This window comes from Nannospalax galili, unplaced genomic scaffold (assembly GCF_000622305.1).
Source record: "Nannospalax galili isolate Female #2095 unplaced genomic scaffold, S.galili_v1.0 scaffold118, whole genome shotgun sequence".
Taxonomy (NCBI): domain Eukaryota; kingdom Metazoa; phylum Chordata; class Mammalia; order Rodentia; family Spalacidae; genus Nannospalax; species Nannospalax galili.
Genome location: NW_008340856.1, coordinates 374327 through 396943, shown reverse-complemented (window position 1 = coordinate 396943; position 22617 = coordinate 374327). Strand labels below are relative to the sequence as shown.

Genomic DNA, 22617 nt, shown 5'->3' with positions numbered 1-22617 from the left:
TGGCAAATTGCAATCGATTAAGCTAGCATGGCTTGCAACTGTATTGATTACTCAATAAATTGTGACATTGTAGAAAGACACAAATGTGTCTATGTTTCTGACATGCCATGCTCATGACGCAGGCATTGGCCTTCCATCTTACTTTGAGAGCCATACTGCTGGGTTACAAGGAACCCAAGGGTCAGCAGAGTCTCCAGGGATCGCAGATCTAGCAGTTTGCCCATGGGGCTCCTGGAGCTCACAATGCCATGAGAATGCTTCAAGAACAGGAGGTGAGGCGTGAGGGGAGAGCCCAGAGGATCAGACTTGGGACTTTGCCCCTAATCCAGCCAACACTCCTCCAAGAGCTACAGGTGGTGCTAGTTTTCTGTGAAAACTTAACTTGAACCATAAGTTCCAATGCTTTGCTCTGCTCTAGTCTAGGTCTACTGGCCTGTGCTATCAAGAAGGCAACTGGGCCCAGAGATTTGCTGAAGATCATAGAGTTAAAAAAAAAAAAAAAAAAAAAAAAAAAAAAAAACCTAGTATTTTCTTCCTGGGTAAGAGTGCCTAGCACAGCTTATATACCAGGAGGCTCTGCATCTACAGGTCGTACTTTGCCTGCCAAGGGCTCAGCTCTGCCAATGAATGGTTGACAGGATGGGAGAGGAGGAAAGTTCACATCACATCACAATTGAGGCCATCATTGGTCTTACGCATTCTTCTTCCACCATCTGCAACAAGGAATAAACCTAGTATAAGTGCTCTTCAGCTAAAGCATCAATGCATGGCACTTTCCACAGTCCAAGTCAAGGTAGGGAAGAAATGAAGAATGAAAAAATTCTTGATCCAAAGAGCATTTTTTTAAAAATGGCATGGTTTGTGTGTGTGTGTGTGTGTGAGAGCATGTGTGTGTGTGTGTGAGAGAGAGAGAGAGAGAGAGAGAGAGAGAGAAAGAGAGAGACAAGTCCTGAAGATCAATCCAAAGCCTTGCACATGCTAGGCAAGCACTTTACCACTGAGCTACATTCTCAGCCCCACATGTTAATTCTCCCTGAAGTCCACTCTCTCAGGAAGCTCCTAAAGATAATTAGAGGGACATGGTCAGAAATCTACTGGGGATGTATCTGAGAGTCTGAATTGCTAGCTCCATGGATTTGGTACGGGGAATGCTCTAGTCTTTGTGGAAGAGCAAGACCTTCTGGACAGTGTCTACTCCTGTATGAGAGTCTAAAACACAAATCTGTGAGAATCATTTCAGGTACAAATCTGATGCACATTGATTTGTTTATAGCCCCGCCCAAAATCCTAGCACGAACCCATTTGCCCCAGTCTCAGAGCAGTATCCCTTTTAAAGGAACAAGTACCTCATAATGCTTATTGGAATCACCTCCCATACTAGGTACTTGGAGTTCTACCATTACTTCCACCACAACAACAGAAAAGAAACAAGAAAGAGCTCAGCTCCACAGCACCAATGTGCTAGGGACTTCACCCAAAGTACTGAGGAACCATCGAAGAAGTATTTTTTTAAGAGCAAAATAATCATATTTAGGGTGATTCACATGATAGACTTGGGGCAGGCATTACCAGAGTAGAAATGAAGACTGAAGAGTGATGAATGATTGGGTGAAATGCAGGAGATCCACAAAGTCCAGTAAGCAAAAACCATCTATAGAACTGACTGAATCTGGAGTAGAGAACAAATTAGGGGAGGGATTTAAGTTTCTAGCTATAGCAACTGCTGGCAATGCTTCCGTATTCATAAGGAACCAAGCAAGTTGAAGATTTCAGTGTTGGAGATGGTGAGTTTAGTTTAGAACATTTAATCTGAAGTTCCTATGAGTCATCCAGGCAAAGATGTGGGTGTAGGTGGCCTGGTTGGGGTGGTGTTGCTCTTCATTCCAGTCCCTCCACTGCTGAGACCTCCTTTAAGAGAGAGACGAGTCCCCTCTCTGCCCCTGGCAGCAGTCATGTTTCCAAGCCCTTCCTGGATTTGAATGTCTGATAAGCTGTTTCAGGAAACTGACAATTCCTGTCTTTCCTGTTCCTTACATAAAGCTCTAGAATCTCCAGAATTCTCTTGCAGACCTGAGGACTCCCCCCTCCTCAAGCCTGAAGTGGGGTGAAGCTGATACTCTTCATTGCCTATCAGACAACAGGACAGACTCATCTCCCTGTGTGGCTCAAGCCACCCTCCTCCAGCACCTCAGCAGTGGCATTAAGCTCCTTGCAGCCTCCCTTCCTCTGTCACCTATGGAGCCCAGCCCAGCACCTTACTGCATGACAGCAGCTGCATATTCTGATGTGGCTAAATATATGATCTTGTGCTTCTCCCTACTAGTCCAGCTAGTCACTGAGAGACTCCTCCTCTTCCCTTGTGTTTCTGCAGCCTAGCAGTGACACAACCCCTCTGTCCTCTGTTCTCCTGGCTCAGACATTGCCCTACCATGTCTCACTCAGCTGAGAAACACAGGCGTTGGTCTGGGGCCCCAACACAGTAAACCCCGTAGCGCTAGACAGGATTCTTACTCATTTCACAGATGAGGTACTGAGGCACAAAGAAATCCAAAGGCCAATACGGGCAGGGCCTGGATATTTGGAGCCAGACTTCTCTGCTCCCTCCCCTTTAAGCACCCTGCCAAGTGACCTTTCCCACCCTCCAGCACTTAACCCTCTCTGCCCAGAGGGAGGCCACGTTTTTAGAGTAGCAATAGAAAGATTTATTCCGATCTCTTATGCAGAGTAAAGTAACAGAGCCAAAGTAGGTTTTACTCAGAGTCGTGGGCAAGGTTCGAAAGTTGTTGCCACACCACCTGGTCCTAAACCCAGGCCAATCCGGGCATCTTGACCCTTTCCGGGCCGTCTCCAAGCCGCCATCGCACTGAAGGGGGTTGGGGACTGGCTGAGACCCTGGGCTGATCAGCAGCCCCAGAGAAAGAAGGTCCAATCCAGGAAGTCTTCCACAGGGGAGCCGCACGCTAATTCCTCAGCCCACAGAGCCCCGGTGCTTGCTGCTCCCTGGCGGCGGAAGCTGGGAGCCGGTAGCCGGGACCGGGAATCGCACCTTCTAAGCTCCCTGAGTGCAAGGGCAAAGAGTGATTGGGAGCCTAGATAGAGGAAGGGAGGAAGGCAGACACGGGTAGGGACAAAGAGGACGGGGGCGGGGGCTTGGGGGGCAGTCCTGGAGAGCCGCGGAGGGGGCGGGGTGCGAGGGGACAGCGCGGACCGAGGGAGGTCGTGAGCGCCAGCGGTGAGGCAGGGGGACCCGAATGCGCGCTAGCGCTCGGGACCCCGCAGCTGGCCGCGCAGCCCTGCTCCGCGCCGGCCGCCCCTCCTCCGTCCCGCCCCCACCGCGCACAGTGCAGTGCGCCGCAGAGGCCGCCGCTTCCACCGCGGGTCCCGCAGCCGCCGCTCCACCCGCTCGCTGGCCCAGCTCCGACAGGGGTGTGCGGCGTGGCCCAGCTCCTCCATCCGCCCCCACCGCCCGCCTCCGGGAGCTGTGGCCGCCGCCCGGACCCCGCAGCTCCGCTGTCCAGCTGCCGCGCGCTCCGCGTCGCAGAAACCTGAGCAGGACCCCGACGGAGCGGCTCGGGGCTGGTCCCTTGCCCCGCGGCGATGCCCACCGGCCCCCTCCCTGCCGGTCGCTCGCGCTGTGCCTCAACCCGGGCCCCGACGGCCGCACGGTGAGATGACTTTCCGTGACCTCCTGGGCGTTACTTTCCAAGGACCCCGCTCGGACAGCAGCGCTGGGGGCTCCGGCGCGGGCGCGGGTGCGAGCGCGAGCGGTGCGGGGGGCTCGGAGGGCCCGGCGGTGGGCGCAGTGCCGGGGACCAGCGGCGGCGGTGGCGCTGTGGTGGGGACCGGCAGCGGCGAGGGCAACCGAAGCTCCGCCGGGGAGCCGGGGACAGCGGGCGGCGGCGGCGAGGTGAACGGCACGGCGGCCGTCGGAGGGCTGGTGGTGAGCGCGCAGGGCGTGGGCGTGGGAGTCTTCCTGGCAGCCTTCATCCTCACCGCTGTGGCGGGCAACCTGCTTGTCATCCTCTCGGTAGCCTGCAACCGCCACCTGCAGACGGTCACCAACTACTTCATCGTTAACCTGGCCGTGGCCGACCTGCTCCTGAGCGCCACCGTGCTGCCCTTCTCGGCCACCATGGAGGTTCTGGGCTTCTGGGCCTTCGGTCGAGCCTTCTGCGACGTGTGGGCCGCGGTGGACGTACTGTGCTGCACCGCCTCCATCCTGAGCCTCTGCACCATCTCCGTGGACAGATACGTGGGAGTGCGCCACTCGCTCAAGTACCCAGCCATCATGACGGAGCGCAAGGCCGCAGCCATCCTGGCCCTGCTCTGGGCCGTGGCCTTGGTGGTGTCAGTGGGACCACTACTGGGCTGGAAGGAGCCAGTGCCCCCGGATGAGCGCTTCTGCGGCATCACCGAGGAGGTGGGCTACGCGGTCTTCTCTTCCGTGTGCTCCTTCTACCTGCCCATGGCCGTCATCGTGGTCATGTACTGCCGCGTGTATGTGGTCGCGCGCAGCACCACGCGCAGCCTGGAGGCCGGCGTCAAGCGGGAGCGGGGCAAGGCCTCGGAGGTGGTGCTACGAATCCACTGTCGCGGTGCAGCCACTGGCGCCAACAGGGCCTACGGAATGCGGAGCACCAAGGGCCACACCTTACGCAGCTCGCTCTCTGTGCGCCTACTCAAGTTTTCCCGCGAGAAGAAGGCAGCGAAGACATTGGCCATCGTTGTGGGAGTCTTCGTGCTCTGCTGGTTCCCGTTCTTCTTCGTCCTGCCACTGGGTGAGTGACCCCCTCCCACCATTGCTTTCCCTTACCCTCTTCCAAGTCCGTGGCTGGCCTGTCCTGGAAGACTTAGATGACGCTCAGCCTGACTGTGGAAGATTGATTGAGCTACTGCTTAGTCGCTTGTGTTGTAGAGGGAGAATGAGGGGCTCTTGGTACTTGCAAGTGTCATTTTGGTGGATTTCTAACTCACGCCTTCCCCTTTGCCACTGTTACAAACCTTGGCCTTGCTTTAGTTCGGTGGAAATCTCAGCAACGGTCTCCCTGTAATATGTGTTCAGCAGTGTATGTGACTCCTTCATATACCTCTGTCCAAAAGTAGATGCATGGTGGGTGCACCCACATAGATTCAGGCCCAGGCCAGACACCTTGTACCTCAGTAGACACCAGAGGCCTCTGCTGTTTCCATTAGGGTTCATTCAGCTGGCCCCACTGATATCTGTGAAATCTCCTCTTGAAGGGGTTAAAGGAGGGGAACTTTGGGGATAAAAAGAACAGGGTAGGAGAAGCTCTGGAGTACACAGTTAATATTGTTTATAGTCATTTCCAGAGGGATCCCCCAACACCCCTTGAAGTCTCACTGGAAGCTCTGGAAGATTGGGGATGCTGGGCTGGACCAGCACAGAGAGGAGAAAGGGATAGCATTTCTGAGTCTGCTCTGAGCCACTTTGCCACAGTTGTAACCTCTGCAGTGCCTCCCCTGCCTTTCCCACACTTGCATGCTTGCACCTTGTGAGACTGAGTGGAGGAAGAAACAGGGACCTTCATCCTGATCCCCTGCAGGTCTTCGGCACAGGACAGCCACAGAGACCTTTCTACATCATAAATGAGTTGTGTCACTCTCCTCTGTCCCACGGTGCTTTCCTACTAACCTAGAAACAAATTCTTTTCTATGACCTAGAGAGAGTAGCCTTCAAATGTGTTATTGTCCAAACCAAAATAAGTCACTATTAGCATTACTGTTAGTATTTTAGTACTTAACACTAAGATCACAGATGTGAACTGCCAGTGTCCCAAGCATACAACTCCACTCCTGTAAGGGGCCACTTCCCCATGCCCTGCCCCTTACACTCAGTGGGTTCCTTGCCAAGCCTGTACCTATTTCTGGGCTTTCTCACTTGTTTCCTCTGTCTGGACTGTCCCATTAAACCTCTGTAGGTTGGATGCCCTCTCTTGGTTTGGCGTTTCATTCCTGTCACTGGCCCCGCAGCTTTGTGAATGCAGGGCACTTTCAACTGTACCCACTGTATTTGTGGCACCCAGAACAGTGCCTGGAATATGAGGAGCAATATTGTGCTCCAAGGAGGGCACAGGCTCTGGTGCCAGATAGCCCAGGTTCAAATCCAAACTCTGACTCTTACTAGCTGTGTAACCTCAGGCAAATCTCTTACCTCTCTGCGCCTCTGTTTCTTCATCTGTAAGTGGACATACTGGGGATGGTAATGCTGATCTAGACCCTATAGTGAGACACAGTGAACTGATATGCATGAATGTAATTGAGGCATATGTCAGTGCCATACATAAACACCCATCTCAGGAAGGAATAAATTCCCCACTTGAAAATCAACCAGCCAAAGTCTGCTCTAGGAATGGACTGAGGAATGTTGTGAAAGTGGCAGACTTGGAGGAGAGGACAAATATCCAGGAGAAAGATGTTATGCCCTGTTCTTTATAAATACACAAATCTTCCCCCACGATTCATCCCCGCAGCCCTGCCCTGGCCCTGCCCTACAGGAGCCCTCATTCTCCCACCTGTGCCTTGAGTGCTCAGCCTAGGTAGACAGTACCACCTCCCTTTTCACTTGTTCCTGGAACTTCTTTTAGAATATTTAGCTACTAATAATGCACTAATGAGAAGAAACTGATTTAACAAGTACCCGTGCACCTGTTATCACCCACATTGGACAGATGTTGGCATTGTGCCATATTTGCTTTCCATCCCTCCCTTTGCTGCTTTCAAAGAATAGAGCATGGCTGAACTCAATGCTCCCTGCTCCCCCGCCTACCCGGGGTGCAGCTGGCAGTTTTTGCTCCCATGTATGTGTTTCTACTCTTACCACAAACATCTTCATACACATCAGAGCATAGCACTATTCTGTGGCACCTGCTGTGTGTATTACTCTTCAGTTTGAATTTTTCATCCAATATTAGGTCCTTGAGATTCAGCCAGTGCAGGTCCATTAAACCACAGTGCATTTGAGAGTATTTCATGGTGTGTTGATCCAGTCTTCTGCTGAATGTTAGATTTTTTTCCCATTTTTCACAGTTAAAATCAACACTGCAAAAGACCACTATTGTTTGTAAGGCCCAGATCACATGTCCTTATCTTCCAGGAAAACATCTCTAAATTTCCATGACCTCTGCCCCTTGCTGGCATGTACTGCTCTTTCTCAGTCTCTGTATCTCTGTTGCTCCTCCCAGATAGTATGGGAGATGCCTGTATCTGGCTCCAGGAAGGACTGCACAGATGTGTGATGTGAAGCTATCATGCCGATGCTTACACATCAGAGCTTGGACTCCTGGCAGAGCTGAATCCTGGGGAGTTAGCAATAATGAGCACACAGGACAGAAGGCAAGCAAGGAAACAATATTCTACTGTGTGGCCTGGAGGGCAAAGAGAGGGGCAGAGCTGCCTATGGGAGCAGAAGTAGCTTAAGGACCATAGAGGAGGGAAAGAGGGCAGGAAGTCTTTACAGTCCCCAGTCTTGTAAGGGAAGAGGTGCCCTTGAAGGAACCAGGAACCTGCTGAGCAGCAACCCTTAGTGGGCAATGTAGCCTTCAAGGGGATAGCTTATTTTGGCATGGAGATGCCCTGTATGTGATGGGGTGGAGGATAAAGGGAACCTTGGTACAAGGGTCAGGGATGAGAGAACTTGCCAGGAACGTGGAGTACAACCTCCAGGGAGAGTTAGAAGAGAAGCCCTAGGGATGGAGGCCGGAGTTACACCTCCTTAGAAGGAGCTGAAAGGAAGTTAAGAAAGGCAGCTGTGCAGATGGTGCCCCCTCCTTAGGTCCTGGTAGCTGTGCCAGGTATGACAAGCACCAGAGACAGAGGGACTGTGAAAGAGTACTGTGTGCCCACAAAGACCATGATCTTAGAAATGAAAGCATCCAGTAGGGTTGCCATTTGGGAGCCACTAAGCAGTCCACAGTGCCCTCGCTCACACCTCTCTTGGTCAGCAGATCCAGCAGCAACAGCCTTAGAGAAGAGTCTGGAGTTCCAGAGGAACCCTGGCACAGGGGGTCATAGACTGATATTATAAACCTCAAAATACTGGCCAGTTATAGTAGTGGATGTAATCCCAGCACTGGGGAAGCTGAAGCATGAGGATCATAAATTCAAGGCTAGCCTGGCCTACTTAGTGAAACTATCCCTCAAAAAAGAATGAAATGCTACTAATCAAGCTAAATATGCCACAAACATCAGGTGTGCTGAAACATGAGGCCCTCTGGGGACAGAGGCCAGGCACATAAAATCCTTAAAGGCCCATAGGAGCTGAGGGTCATGCCCACATTTCTAGCTGTCCCACTTTCCCTAGCTGCAGGACATATATTACCCAGAGGGCAGGCAGAGGTCACTCAATTGAACCCTTGGATGTCACCTGTCTGATGCTGTAGTTCCAGGCAGCAAGGGAAGCTGTTGGTGCCAGAGCTGCATGTAGACATATCTGGCCCTTGCAACAGTGACAGACCATAGGCCAGCTGGCCTGCATGCTGAGTATCTATTCCATGTTTAGTATCAGCACCCCTGCAGGACAGCCCTACTTTGTGCCTGATGACCAGCATGACTGTGGTCTCACAGACTTTCAGTCTCAAAGGTATTCCAGGTTGAACAGGAAAGAACGCAAACACCAATCTGCGGGGTATGTAGGGACAAAGTTCTTGGTCACCCTACCAGGGACACACACGTTTCCCTTGGTTTTAGCAAGCAGGCACAGGGTGGGTACAGTGAAAAAAAATCACAGAAAATTATATAAATGGGGCCTTGTTACAGGTAGCCCAGACTTTGGTGTGTTTGGGAAAGGACAGAAGTCAGAGTTCTATTAAAGCTCCTGTACCTGGAACATTTGGTGTCCAGGTATGCTTGCCCCCAGAGATTTAGGCTGATTGTTCGGTGTAGACATGAAGGTCACCTTTCCTACATGCCTAAGGGAGCGAGGAGGGGCCAGGAAACTCTGCTTTTTGTGATCATCAGTTACAGGACAGCATCTTTCCTCTTCCAGGAGCCTCCAAAGGCCATGTCTGTCCTTGGTACACCCAAGGCAGCATCTTGCTGCATTTGCCTTTGGCATGTGTGGTTGAGTGTCTCTCAGAGAAAGCCAAGGGAAGAACCCTCCCCCTGAGACCTTCACATACAGACCCAGTCCCACCCCTTGCCATTCTTCTGTCCAGCTTTCTTTTGTTGACCAGGCATCATTGGTTTCTGTGGCTGTTAAAGGCCCATAGGAGCTGAGGGTCATGCCCACATTTCTAGTTGCAGTGCTACGGATCAAACCCAAGGCCTTTCATGTACCAGGCAAGCACTCCACCCCTGAGTTACACCCTGGCCCCCATCACTAGTCTCTGAATGCCATCACCCAGGGCAGCTTCAGCAGCTCAAAGCCAGGGACCCTCCCAGATGCACCCCCAAAGTTTCAGCAGAAAGGCTCTGACAGAAATCCACACAATCCAGCCAAACCCCATGACCATTCTCTAGCTATCTGGGAGCCATATCTGGGCCTCCCATACTGTCAGCCTGTCTCTGTGATATGGACCACCACCCAGAACCCCAGACTTAGTTCAGGATCAGTGCTCCTCAGACATTGCACATCACCTGCTACTCATGTGCTGCCCTTGTCAGCATTCAGTATGTATCAAATATGAGGGCTGAGGGAACTTACGACGTAGACACAGAAGAGTGGCTATGTTGCTGGGATGCACAGGCGTGGCACCCCTGGAACATGTACTGTATGGAAAAAGGTCAAGAGATGAGGCCCAAGCAATAAAATAGAGAAATAAAACATTTATTCATTGACTAGACTACTATACATGAAGGAAAAATAACAAACCACTGATGGGTAAATTTTATAGACATTCTACTGAGAAGAATAAGCCAAATTGGAAGTATAAAGTATATGTGCCATGTGGTTCTCCTGTGTATATGAAGTTCAAAAACAGGCAAAACCTAGGCAATGATAAAAATCAGAATAGTGGTTGCCCTGATATGTTTGAGGGAGGGAATGGCAGCTGGAAGTCAGTGCTGAATTTTCTGTGATGCTGGGACCATTCTGTATCTTGCTCTTGGAGAAATTACATTAATGTCTGCAAGAGTAGTTGTCATACTGTATGCTTAAGATATACATACTTATAAACTTGACTCCTGTCAGATTACAAGAAAAGACAAAAGGGAAGCTAGGGACCATGTGGAGGACCTGGTGTCCTGATGGAAGACACAGTTTGATAGTCAGGTAAGCAGAGTGGGTTAGGTAGATGTGTCTTAGCTGGCCAAGTGCCAGAGAACCATCTTCGCAACTTGCTGAGGTCACACCCAAGTCTACAAGCACAGGGCAAGAGGTAGAAGTGCTTGTGGCAGATGTCAGTAATGACATCGCTGTCCGCTGGTCCAGAAACCTGATCTGTGCCTGTACAGCGCGTTATAGAGAGTAAGTGCTTCAGGAAATGTGTGCCGAGAAGGGATGTGATAGAACCTACAGGCTCTCCACATCCTGCATGCCAGAGATATGGGTAGAAAGCACGGCCATGTATTTTATTTTTATTTTATTCTATTTTATTTTATTGGGACACTATGGCATTTGTTATTTATTTTCTACACTTAATGTGAGATCCACCCTCTCAATAAAATCTTAGTGTGCACACAGAATTGTTAACTATTGGACCAGTGTTGAACAGCAGATCCCTAGAAGTTGATCATCTTACTGAACTGAAACTTTAATAGCTCCTGTTGAAAAATTGAGGATCCAGAAAAGGACTCTGTTCTCTGGCATTCAGTGAGGTTTTTTAGTGCCATAACATCATGATTTTTAGACATCTGCTATTGTATACACCTTACAGGTTTGGGGCTTGGCCATAGGGCCAAGTCATAGGGCCCTTTCAAGTCATCTCCAGCAACCTTTAGCTCAACCTGCAGAGTCTGGGTGTGTCCTGTCTTTCTGGTCTGCTGAAATGTTTTAGGCTTGACTTGTGCTTTTCCTGCCCCTGACATTAGCCATTTCTCTTTTACTGGAAAATAACAATTCAGAGACATAGTATAAGTGCTCAGTATAAGTGTTCATAGTATAAGTGTTCCCTGAGCTGGTCACTTGCCTACATCAGCTCTTGTCTAGGTTCCAAGTAGAGCTAGGAAATACAGTGCTTTCAGAAAAATTAAGAAACATTGATGAGTGTGATACCTGAGTATTAGGGTCACAAGATGTCTCCCCCACTTTCATCCCTACTCATCAGGGTGGCACTATGGTACTGAGGCTGGTCCATGATGGCACTTTAGCCTTGAGAGTGACTTTTCCTCTCCTCTGCCCTCCTAGGGCTATGCCTGAGCCTCTATGCTCATCTTCATCCTCTGCCCACATCCTTGTAGATCTCTGTATCTGAGTCCATCTGCCCCTGTTCTACCTCCTCACCCATTGCACCTGCTTGCTAACCTCAGCCATAGCCTGGCCTTCACCTTTCTGCCCCCCCCTTTTTTTGCATCCCCTTCCTGGTAAGTAACCAGTCTGCTCTGAGCATCTTTAACTCGCTCCCATCTCCTACTTCTGTGAGTCTCAAGTCTTGAAATGGGCCAGCTATTCTTACATGTGTTCAATGGTATGCTGGAAAATGCATACAGGTTGACTCTGGGAGGAGGCCGATTTGTACCATCTGCCCATTTCTATGGTGTAAATATTCTTACCATGGTGAATGTGAAGTTACTGAAAGATATATCAACCCAGTTGGTAAAATTCCTGAGAATTGAACAGTCAGCTCTTAAGAGCCAGTGCAAACCAAGGCCTAGCTGAGTACTTGCCAAAGTCAGCCCTCTGCCTAGGGACTGTCCCTGGGAGTCCTGCAGGTGCCCTGTCAGCTCTAACTCTCTTAAATTCTTTCCTTTATAATAGATCTTCTCTACCATTTACTGTCCAGTCTTTTTTATCTTCTATTTTTCACCATACACACAGCATGTGGACACATCTAGAGGTGCCTTAATATGATGCTCCCTCAGCACGGTGGCCCCTTGAGCCCTCACCCTCACCTGCACCCTACCTTCTCATGGTTACCTCTCCTCCTTTCTACCTACTTGTAATAATTCCTTGCTACTTCTTAAAGAACATTCTGCTTTGCTTCTCTTCCCACTCTCAGGATGCATCAGCCCCCCTATAGGTTAACTCTTGCCATCTTGGCCTCCTCCCCCAAGGCACACACTGTCCTGATATGCCTTTAGCTCTGTTCCCAGCTACCAGCTTGTCACACACAGGAGGGCCCTTTCAACCTCCCCTCTATGTCAGCCGTCCCTCGTGGCCTCTCACCACCCCTCAGATCTTTCCCTATCCACACAGGCTGTGCCTTCAGCCTCCATAGAAAGCCCTTCTCCCCTCTGATCCAAGTTTAAGTTCCAGGTCCAAATTCCACTCCTTCAGACCTTTTAACTTTTCTGTTGCTGCTATAACAAATGAACACTGATGTGATGGTTTAAAACAATGTATCCTTGGTGGTGCACGCCTTTAATCCCAGCACTCAGGAGGCAGAGGCAGGCAGATCTCTATGAGTTCAAGGCCAGCCTGATCTACTCCAGGGGATCTAATGCCCTCTTCTGGCCCTTCAGGCATTGCATGACACAGGTGCATTTGTATGCATGCAGGCAGTACACTCATACACATAAAATAAAAATAATAAATAAAACTACTGCACCATCTCTCCAGCCCAAAATGTTCTTTTAAATGTATCCTCTCCTGGATCTGAAGGTCAGGATTTCTCAAATCAAGGTCCCAGCAGGGCTGTGCTACCCTAAGAGCTCTAGGGGAGAAAGCATTCCCTGACCTCTGAGCCTCTGAGGTGGCTCCAGCCTCTCCTCCATGCAGCAGTTCCATGGTATCCAGCATCACATCTCCCCCTCTGACTCCTCTGCTGTTGTCCTTCCTGAGATCCTTGTGACTACTTTGCACTCATCTGGATGATGGAGAATCATCTCCCCATCCCAAGATCCTCAGCTTCACACACTAACCATTTCCACGTCTGGTCATCCTGGGAGCCATCATTCCATCTGCTGCACCCCCACACCCTGGCACACTGTCTTCCTTTCCTGGGCTCACCTTTCTGCATCTCCCTTAAGCCTGCCGCTTGCCATCTTCCCTACACTGTAAGTGGCATCTCTGTACCCTCTGGTCCACTAAGGATTGCTCTTCCACCTGTTTCATTTTCCTATCCCCACTGTCCCACCTAAATGAATCAGCAGGGAACACGCATGTCCTCCATGCTGGGTGCCATCATCGTCCTAACAGCCATGAAATCAGTGCATCAACAGCTCCACTGAACATGACTGAAGTTCCCCAGCTCACAGATCTAACACTGGAACCCCAGCACTTTGGCCCAAGTCTTTGTTATTTCTTGCCTGAATCAGAGACTTGGCTGAGGCCAAGGTAAAGTGTCAGTCTGCAGTCATGTTTTCAGCTTTAAACATCACCCAGCCCCTGAACCTCTGCACACATCCCCCAGGCTCTATGCCAGTTGCCCTCTGCCCTGGCTGCTGGCCACTCACAGATCTAACACTGGAACCCCAGCACTTTGGCCCAAGTCTTTGTTATTTCTTGCCTGAATCAGAGACTTGGCTGAGGCCAAGGTAAAGTGTCAGTCTGCAGTCATGTTTTCAGCTTTAAACATCACCCAGCCCCTGAACCTCCGCACACATCCCCCAGGCTCTATGCCAGTTGCCCTCTGCCCTGGCTGCTGGCTGAGGAGGCCCCAGGACAAGACTTCCTCCTATTTCGCCAGATCCTAAGGGAAGCACAGCTGAAGCCCAGGGTGATTCAGTGGAGCCCTGGAGAACAGAGGGTTTGCCTTTCCTCATTTTGCCAGTGATGCCCCAAGTTAGCCCTGTGAATAGGCAGTGTCCAGGCAGCTCAGTACTGGGACTCACACTAACACTGGCCACTGCCCAGGGGGCTTCTCTCCTGGCCAGAAGCACTACTCTGTACTGACTCAGGCGCATTGTCAGTATAGTCCTGGAGGGGCTCCTGTGGAGCAGGGGACAAGCTGGCTGAGCATCATGGCCATTGGCAGATCTGCAGTCCCACTCAGTTTGTATATGGTCAAGGGAGATCAGAAAAAAAAAAAAAAGGCGGGGGGATGACAACGAAGAGGAAGAAGAAAGAGAGAGATGTCAAGCAAGGAGGCAGGAAGAAGAGAGGAAAAGAGTTGAGGGAAAATGGAAGGAGCCAGCACAAGCCTAGAGGAGGACAGGCGCCAAGGACCATGACCACGAAGAGTCCTAGAGGCAGTCCTGGCCTCTGAGCTGCCCTCCCAGCCCTGCCCCCCAGCCTCATAAAGGAGGCCCAGGCTAAGACTCTCTGCCCACCCCAAGGAGCCCAGGGGCCCTGTGGCAGACAATTCTGGGGCCCAGAAAAACTTCTGACCCATTCCTGGTCCATCTCAAGCAAGTAGGACACTGGCAGTGCAAACAACTTGAGAGACTCATTTTGGCTCCACAGGCCCCATCGTGCTCTCAGCCTACCCTTCCATATCCTCTCAGTCATTTAAGTTCCAGATCCTGCCCATACCACCTCTTCCTGACAGCCTCCATAGTTGTTTCCACTTCAGATTAGCCTTACTTCTTACCACTCTTCTCTTCCCCTTCTCTACTACAGCTGTCCGAACTTCCTGGATTTTCCTCCCAAGTTATCAGGGACCCTTGCTGCCTCCACCTTTACTTACACCCTTGCCTCTGCATGGAATTTGATTCCCTCAGATGAATAACTGAGTCTCTTCTCAAAGAGTCCTCAGTTCAAATGTCTTATCAGAGAGGGTTTTTTTATCCTTTATGCAAGGGATCAGAGGTCCAGTGTCTCTGAGGTGAACACGAGCTCCAGTGTGTGGTCCAGGTAGAGAGTAGGGAGGCAGGAGGGCATCTGGAGCTGAGGTTCCTTCTCTCTTGTCCCTGCTGATGGGAAAAGACATAAGTATTAGAAGACAGGAGGTTTTTTTTAACTCCCCTGTATCTGCAGGGGACCAGGAGAGAAAAATGGCATGATGTTGACAGAAATCACTAGTGGAGTGGGGACAGAAAGCAGAGAAGGGGGGCCAGGACACAGCCTGATATTCCATGGTCAGCTACAAGTTGTGATCAGGGCTGGCTGAGAATTCTGACAACCTGCCAAGAACAAACTCCATTCTGGGAATGCCAAAAGAGACAGTTAATCATGGAGCCTCTGTCTCAGAGCTGCCTGTCCTCTGCAGGTCTTGGCCCATTTGCTCATGTCCCTCTCTGTCTTACCCTTAATTCCAGCAGTTCCTCTTCAGCCCTGCCACTCCTGCTCCTGAGGAGAAAGTACTGGATAATCCAGGCTGCAAAGAGCCCCTGCCTCTGTTTTCCCAATAGTCTATGGGCCAGGATGATCCAGCTAACATGTTTACTTGCTGAATCGGACAGGCCTTCTCACCAGCAACACCAAGCCTGCTGAACACCAGGCTAGACCTGTGACACCACGCCTTTGTGTTAGTCAGCTTTTCAGTCTCCATGACAAATTCTGAGACAGCTAACCTAAAAGAGAAAAGTTTTCTTTGAGCTCACAGCTTAGGAGTCTGCAGTCTGTGATTGGCTGGCCTGTTGTTTGATGCCTGTGACCATGCAGCTAGTCATGGCAGCCATGCTTGGCAGAGCAAAACCTGCTCACCACATGACTGGGAAGCCAAAGAGGGGCCATACCCCCAGGGACCAAAACCTTCTCACTATTCCCACCCCTTAAAGGTTCCACCACCTCCCATAGCTCTCTGGGCTAGGGACCAAACCTTCAACACATGGTCTTTGGGGTCATTAACAGCCCCAATACAGGGGATGGAGAAAGGTAGGCAGAAGCAGCCAAGCCAATTGGTTGGAAACTCAGCAGGTGTGGGGGTGAAGAGCTAGAAGGAGACCCAGGAGCCAAGCCCCAGAAGGAAGACCTTCTTGGGGTTTGAAGTGAAATTGGAAGGCAGCAAGAGAAAGGTCGTGCTGTGCCTCCCTGTGGGAGCAGGGGCTAGTTTAGGTGTATTCTTAGACAGGTGCCACTGAGAAATGACAGGGGGAAAGGAGATGAAGAAAAGGCTCTTTAAGAAAAAGCCTCCCTGCAGCTCTGTGCAGAACAGAAGGGACAGGCAGGGGCTGTGAGGGCTGTCCAGGCTGTTGCAGGCATCTAAGCAAAATGAGATGCCAGAGGGAACAACTCCAGGAGCCAGGTGAAGGGAACGCCCACTGGAAAGGAAGCTAAACACCATTGGATGCTTAGGAGACTCATTCAGCACACTGAGCAAGTGTTGAGTGCCTGCTGTGTGCCCTGTGTTCATGAGGTTTTCAGGGCCTCCTTTATAAAGACCACTTCTAAGGTAAGTTAACCCAGCTGGACTTTGTGCCTGCAAGAAGTCAGAGGACAGTGTGCAGGATAGGAGAGAAAGCCTACTAGGGGGCCAAGAAGGAGGCTGCCCAGGTACTGAGAGTAGCCTTGGCTTCAAGACCCCAGTGTACTTGTTGAAGCTTTCATATTCTTAGTTTACACTGTATTGTTATAAAAAAACTGAAGCTAGGAAATTTATAAAGAAAATAGGTTTATTTGGCTGACAGTTCTAGTAGCTAGAAAGTTCAAACAGCATGGCATCAGCATTTGGCAAGGGCTCCCAGAAGCATCACAGCACAGGGAGAAGAAGCAGGAATCAAGAAGGGAAATTGCTGTATATAAAAAGGCCACATATATAGGGTGGCCTTGCTTTATAACCCTCTGTCATGACAACTATTCCAGCCTCACAAAGCCTGGTCCACTCCCACTAGACAGCATTAGTCTGTTCCCGAAGGTGGAGCCACCACAACCTAATTACCTTCCACTAGCCCCCCCTCTTAAATGTTCCCCCACCTCAAAACCACCATGAGGACCATGTAGTGGAACTGGCATGCATATATGCTGGAAGCTGGGGAGGGAAGAAAAGGCAAGGCAGCAAGCAGGTCCAGCAGCTGTCACTCGGACTGGAGGAGGATGGAAGTGGCTGAGGAGGACAGCACTGCAGGATGCTGCCAGCCAAGTACCCATCTTCAGGGGTCATGGATCAGTTCCCCATCCTGCACTCATGGCATGCAACAGAGAGAGAAATGCCTGCCCCCTTCAACCCTCAGAAATCCTTGCAAGTTCTGAGGGCTGCAGGGAGAGTGCTGAGAGGAGGCAGCAGGCAGAAGGAAGCAGGTGCAGGCAGGTGGAGGCTGGAGCAAAGCAGTATAGGCCTTGCCTTACCTTACCTGCCATCTGTGGCCATAGCAGAGCATCTCCTGGGAGCTGCTGCCAGTGGAGTCTGCAGCCTGCAGCACAGATGGCTGTATTTTCTAAGCAACTTGTCTCCACACAGTGGTCAGAAAGAGAGTAAGAACCAACTGTGGCAGAGGCTGTTGGGACCATCCATCTCCCTCAGACCTTCCATCCCTGAGGGCCACCTCTATGTGAGTGCCTTTCTCTGCAAACTAGTCCTTGTGGTTCGAGCAGGAAACAGGTAAAAAGTGGGAAAAATTAACAGCCAAAGAGATCAGCCAGACAGACTGATGGGAATAGGTACTAGGTACCCACCTTCCTCCCCCATTTGGTGGGAAAAATGGGGTTCCTGCTGTACACAGACACCCAGAACCCTTTGGGATTAAGCCTCAGCTGCCCACATTGGTGACTGATTGGCTAGCATGCCTTTCCCCTCTGCCTTGTTCGCACCCACCCAAAGTGTTTACCTCCCAGATGAACGACTTACACTTGAACCCTTGTCCTAGAGTCTGCTTTTTGGAGTGTCCAAACTCCCAACAGGATGCAGTAGGGAGCTCTTGGCCAGAAGGCTATCTTCAAGCCCAGCCCTTTCCTGTGTGAGATTCCCAGCTCCAGGAAGACTTTGCACAAGTCAGTTGGTTGAGCATAAATTAAATATTTATGTTTGCAGTAAGACTCGGGCCATACTGCACGAGATGCCATGTTGTCCATCAATTTGAGTAAGAGCCATGCTGGTAACAATGCCCTATGGATGGCTTCGGGCTCACCGCTGGAAAACATAGTCTACTGATTTGTCATCAAGAGCTAAATATAAAAAAAAAAATTGTAGCCTGAGTCAAAGTTATTTTCAGCATCTGGCCTGACTTTGTAACCATTGAGGATGCTATTCTTGAGGGCTGTCTTCATGGAAGCTAGGGTCCACCCTGGCATTTGTCAGGAACTACCCAACCCCTCTCCCAGGGCAAATCAGTCTTACTAAGCTCTAGCACCCCCAGATCTACCATGTCTCAGGTACTGTTTCTGACAAGCCTCTAGACATAGACACTAGGTCCGCTCCCAGGACTGTGGTGCCCTCTCCAAAAAGCCACAGTAAAAGAGAAGGGGTAAATAGACACCAGGCTTTGATTGGTTGGTTGGTTGGTTACTCAACTGATGCTTGCTGTCCTGGGAGTTGAACCCAGGGACTCTCAGGTGCTATAAGAGTGCTCAAGCAGTAATCTACATTCCCAACCCAACACCAGTTTTGATTAAGCGCCTGCTAAGCACTGAGCCCTGAAATTTATGAATCTATGTGAAATCCACCCAGAGAAGCCTTGTTGTCTCCAGTTCACAGAAAAAGGAAGTGAGACCCTCAGTGGCTTGCTGAGAGCTACACAAGCACAATTTAAAAGGTCGGGCTACCTAATGGTGTGCGGCTCTCCCCTTCCTCCATCATTCTTAGCTTCAGAAACTTTCTCCATGGCAGATGGTAGATGATATACAAGGGTCCTCAGGTTCATAAGTAGAGCATGGTGTCTCTGCCCTCAAGGACATACCACTGCTCTTATTTAGGAGAATCAGGGGAGAGAGAGAGAGAGAGAGAGAGAGAGAGAGAGAGAGAGACAGAGAGACAGAGAGAGAGAACCATAATTTGTCGAGGAATGCCACTCCTGGCTTGCTCAGTCTCACAGGCCCTGGGTCTGTTTAGAATCGAGACCTGAGCCCCTGTCTGTGGCTAGTCCTATACATAAAATAAAAGTAAATAAAACATTTTTTAAAAGAAAAGAAAATCTTCAAGTGTGACTAACCACAGTAATAAAAGTTATAAACATTGCTTTATTTTGGCTCTGGCAAAATCATGGCGTTAGGAACTTTGCTGTCTGTACTTCCCCATTGTCTACTGTCATGACATCTCTAAGTGTCCAGTGCCCTCTCTGGGGCCAGAGGTCTTGAGAGACAGAGAGACAGAGAGATAGAGAGACAGAGAGACAGAGAGAGAGAACCATAATTTGTCGAGGAATGCCACTCCTGGCTTGCTCAGTCTCACAGGCCCTGGGTCTGTTTAGAATCGAGACCTGAGCCCCTGTCTGTGGCTAGAATGAGGCAGGTGAAGAAGTGGTCTCTGTTGTACCTCTGCATTCAGTCCTCCTTTGCTGAGAGTGGCTGACTTAGGGACCATGGTGGGGATTTGAGGGGAGAGGTTTGTAGGGAGCAGGGTCATGGTGCCCATTTCTACCAGCCTGATGTTCTGCTCCCCCAAAGCTGTCCCAGAAGCTTTTATTCCTCAGTTTCCCTGGGACAGTCCCATGGCCCTACATTCTGACAGCCATGTGGTGCTGTGCTGGTTAAAGCTTAGGTCTAGGCTGTATCTCTCACTTCCTCCTAACTACCCACAGAATGAAAGATGAGCATTCAGTCAAGGCCCTCCATCATTGGATCCAGATAATGTGTTCTGAGTTCATTCTATAGGCTATCCTCTGGCCCCAAACTTGGCTCCCCCTACCCTCCTTTCCCTCCTATCTGCCATGCCCTCTGCCCAGTGCCCTCCTGGCTGACTCTTGAGATGTTAGGAGCTGTCACCAAGTGTGCCCTTCACCTGCACACATTGAACACTACCATCACCCCTGAATTTCAGTGGCACCCTGGTTGTTCCTCGAGACAGCACCATATTCCATGCCACCTCACACAGTGCCCACCACAGGACTTAACTCTGGCTTTTTTACCCTTTCTGTGCTAAGCACTATTTAAGTAGTGGTTGAAGTCTGCAGATCCCTCTCAAGTCATGCTTTCAAAAGCACAAAACACAGTACAAAGGTCTGAACATGAACTTGTTTTGTTGAAAGAGTTGTCAAAATATTTTTACATAAAATTTGTGGTAGAAACGTGCGGTAACCGGCAAAGACTTACACTGCAAACTCTTGTACATTCTAATGACGAGCCCTTCCAGAGAGTGGGAGCATAGTATTTCACAAGGTCTGCAACAACTGGGTATGGTAGGAAAGTTTACAGCAGCTGCCAGGTTTGATCTACAGAAAGAGCAGCTGCACCTGGTTTTCTCTACATTCAGATTTGCTGTTTGCACTCATCTAGGAAATGCTTACTGCAGGTAGAGCACATAAACAAGATGGTTTTCTTCTCTATCCAAGAACCCTTGAGGGCCACTAATACATGACCTGGCCAGGGCCCCTGGAGGGTTGGCAAATGCTCTTGGCATCCAGGACCCCTATCAACTAACTAGCGGATCTGTTCCTACAGGCTCTCTGTTCCCGCAGCTGAAGCCATCAGAGGGCGTCTTCAAGGTCATCTTCTGGCTCGGCTACTTCAACAGCTGTGTGAATCCACTCATCTACCCCTGCTCCAGTCGCGAGTTCAAGCGCGCTTTCCTCCGCCTCCTGCGCTGCCAGTGTCGCCGCCGCCGCCGCCGCCCCCTCTGGCGAGTCTATGGCCACCACTGGCGGGCCTCGACCAGCGGCCCGAGCCTGGACTGCACCCCCAGCCCAGGCGCCGCGCCCCCGGGGGCCCCGCTGGCCCTCACCGCACCCCCGACCCCCTGCTCCCCCGGCACGCCCGAGGTGCAGGCTTCCTTCTCCAGCCGTCGAAAGCCAGCCTCTGCCTTCCAGGAATGGAGGCTGCTTGGGCCGTTGCAGAGACCCACCAGCCAGCTGCGAGCGAAGGTGTCCAGCCTGTCCCATAAGATCCGCTCCGGGGGCGCCCAGCGCGCAGAGGTGGAGGCCGTGTCCCTAAGCGTGTCCCAAGATATGGCAGAAGGTGCCATCCGCCAGGCCTGTGAGCCTGTAGACTACAGCAGTCTCCGGGAGACTGACATTTAAGGGCACCTAGCTGGGGAATGTGGTGGGTCGGGGGTGGAGAGCGCTGTGAAGATGCTGTCTCTGTCTCGTGTGGAACTGATTTGTGTGACTGTTCTGTTCCTCAGGGAGCAACCAGGGCTGGACTTCAGGATTGGAGCTGGTCCAGGGTTGTGGGTTATGGCGCCCTCTGCTGGACGCAGGTGTCCAGAAGTCTCAGAAGGAACAGAATGCAGGATCTGCCGTTTCCATCCAGTCTCTGAGAAACTGCTCAGTAGGCTGACCCTGAAGCCTAGACAGAGGACCCCGGGTATGAGCACTCCCCTTGGGGAGGAAGAGGCACAGATCCTTGCCTCGCTGATCCCAGGGAAAAGGCTACTCAGTGGACACAGTTTCTCCTTACTGCCAACTGGAGGAGTCAGTTGACCCACCAGTACCACCCCAACTCTGGTGGCATCTTGGATGGCCACCATGCAAGCCTGCTCTATTTTGCCCTGGGCTCACTGTCCCCCTCCCTGCACTCCTACACTAGTCAGTATGTGCCCATCATCTGGCCTGGGCCTCACTATCCCTGCCCCAGGGGCCTTACTGTTTACACTGTACATAGCTCACTGTGCCTGTGCTTGCCCATCACTTCTTGCTGGGATTCCAAGCTGCTGACTGGGGAGAGCTTTGTTGTTTTGAAACATATTTATTGGTAAGAGAACTATATTTTGCCCACACTATGCAAACTGTCCCTCTTTAGCCTATAATCCATAAAGAACCTTCTTTTTCTAAAATCCTTAGAAATCCTTAGGCCACTACAGGCTAGAGTGGGTCTACGTTCGCCTCCCTAGTTTCAACATAACTGCCTCCAATAGGTGTTATCATTTGGATCTTTTAGCATGACTAAAGGACTTGGGAGTTTTGTGGGCTTTTAAAAGTAACATAAGCACAAATCTTCTCTTTGTCAGCCTCCATAGATGCATCTGTAACAGTTCAGGGGCCCAAGACAACACAATGGTCATCAGTTAAACATGTTAAACCTTACATGAAAGGTTACACAAGCCCAAGTAGAAGTGTGCATGAATACTAAGAGAACTTATACCTAGGAATCGATCATGTGGTAGCTTTGAGTAAAGTTGTATATCCCAGTGGGTCATAAACAATTCAGTCTCTAGAAAGAAAATACCAACCATATTTATCCAACCTGCATGGAGTGATAACTATGCCCAATGGACCCTCAAAGGTCAGCTATCTGGACAATACCTAGAGCATCTGGGGTTTTAAAACTGAACAGCCAGCTACTGGAGGCAACATGGGTCAGTGTTGTTAAGCCAAAAGTTTCTATCTCCTGCTAGGGAGGTAGTCTGTCTGAAGTGTCACCACAATCTCAAGTCTTTCAAAGTTAGTCTATAAATGCTCTAGGAGGGTTTTCAGATATGGCCTCCCCTAACCACCTAGGTACAGAGGAGAAGATTTGGGGAGCATGCTACATACCCCAAAGATGACTCCTTTTGTACATTCTGGCCTCCCTAAATCTGGGGAACAGGCCTTGCTATCTTCTCACAGAGGTGGGAATATGGGTCAAGTCAGAAGTCAGGCAGTGAGTAGGCAGAC

The 22617-nt window shown here is 50.6% G+C and overlaps 1 protein-coding gene across 1 annotated transcript; it reads left to right on the top strand.

Moving 5' to 3' along the window:
• The first annotated feature begins 3354 nt into the window (after positions 1-3354).
• Positions 3355-22151, top strand: Adra1d (adrenoceptor alpha 1D). The gene is made up of 2 exons (XM_008835892.2): positions 3355-4778; positions 20468-22151. Exons 1-2 carry the CDS (start codon positions 3671-3673, stop codon positions 21040-21042), a joined length of 1683 nt encoding a protein of 560 aa, XP_008834114.1. The 5' UTR covers positions 3355-3670; the 3' UTR covers positions 21043-22151.
• The last annotated feature ends 466 nt before the right edge of the window (positions 22152-22617 follow it).

Excerpts from the sequence above, each read along its gene's own strand:
- Adra1d (XM_008835892.2), top strand. The coding sequence starts at position 3,671 with ATGACTTTCCGTGACCTCCTGGGCGTTACTTTCCAAGGACCCCGCTCG. Across the intron at positions 4,779-20,467 it reads CTTCTTCGTCCTGCCACTGG|GCTCTCTGTTCCCGCAGCTG; the intron begins GTGAGTGACCCC and ends CTGTTCCTACAG.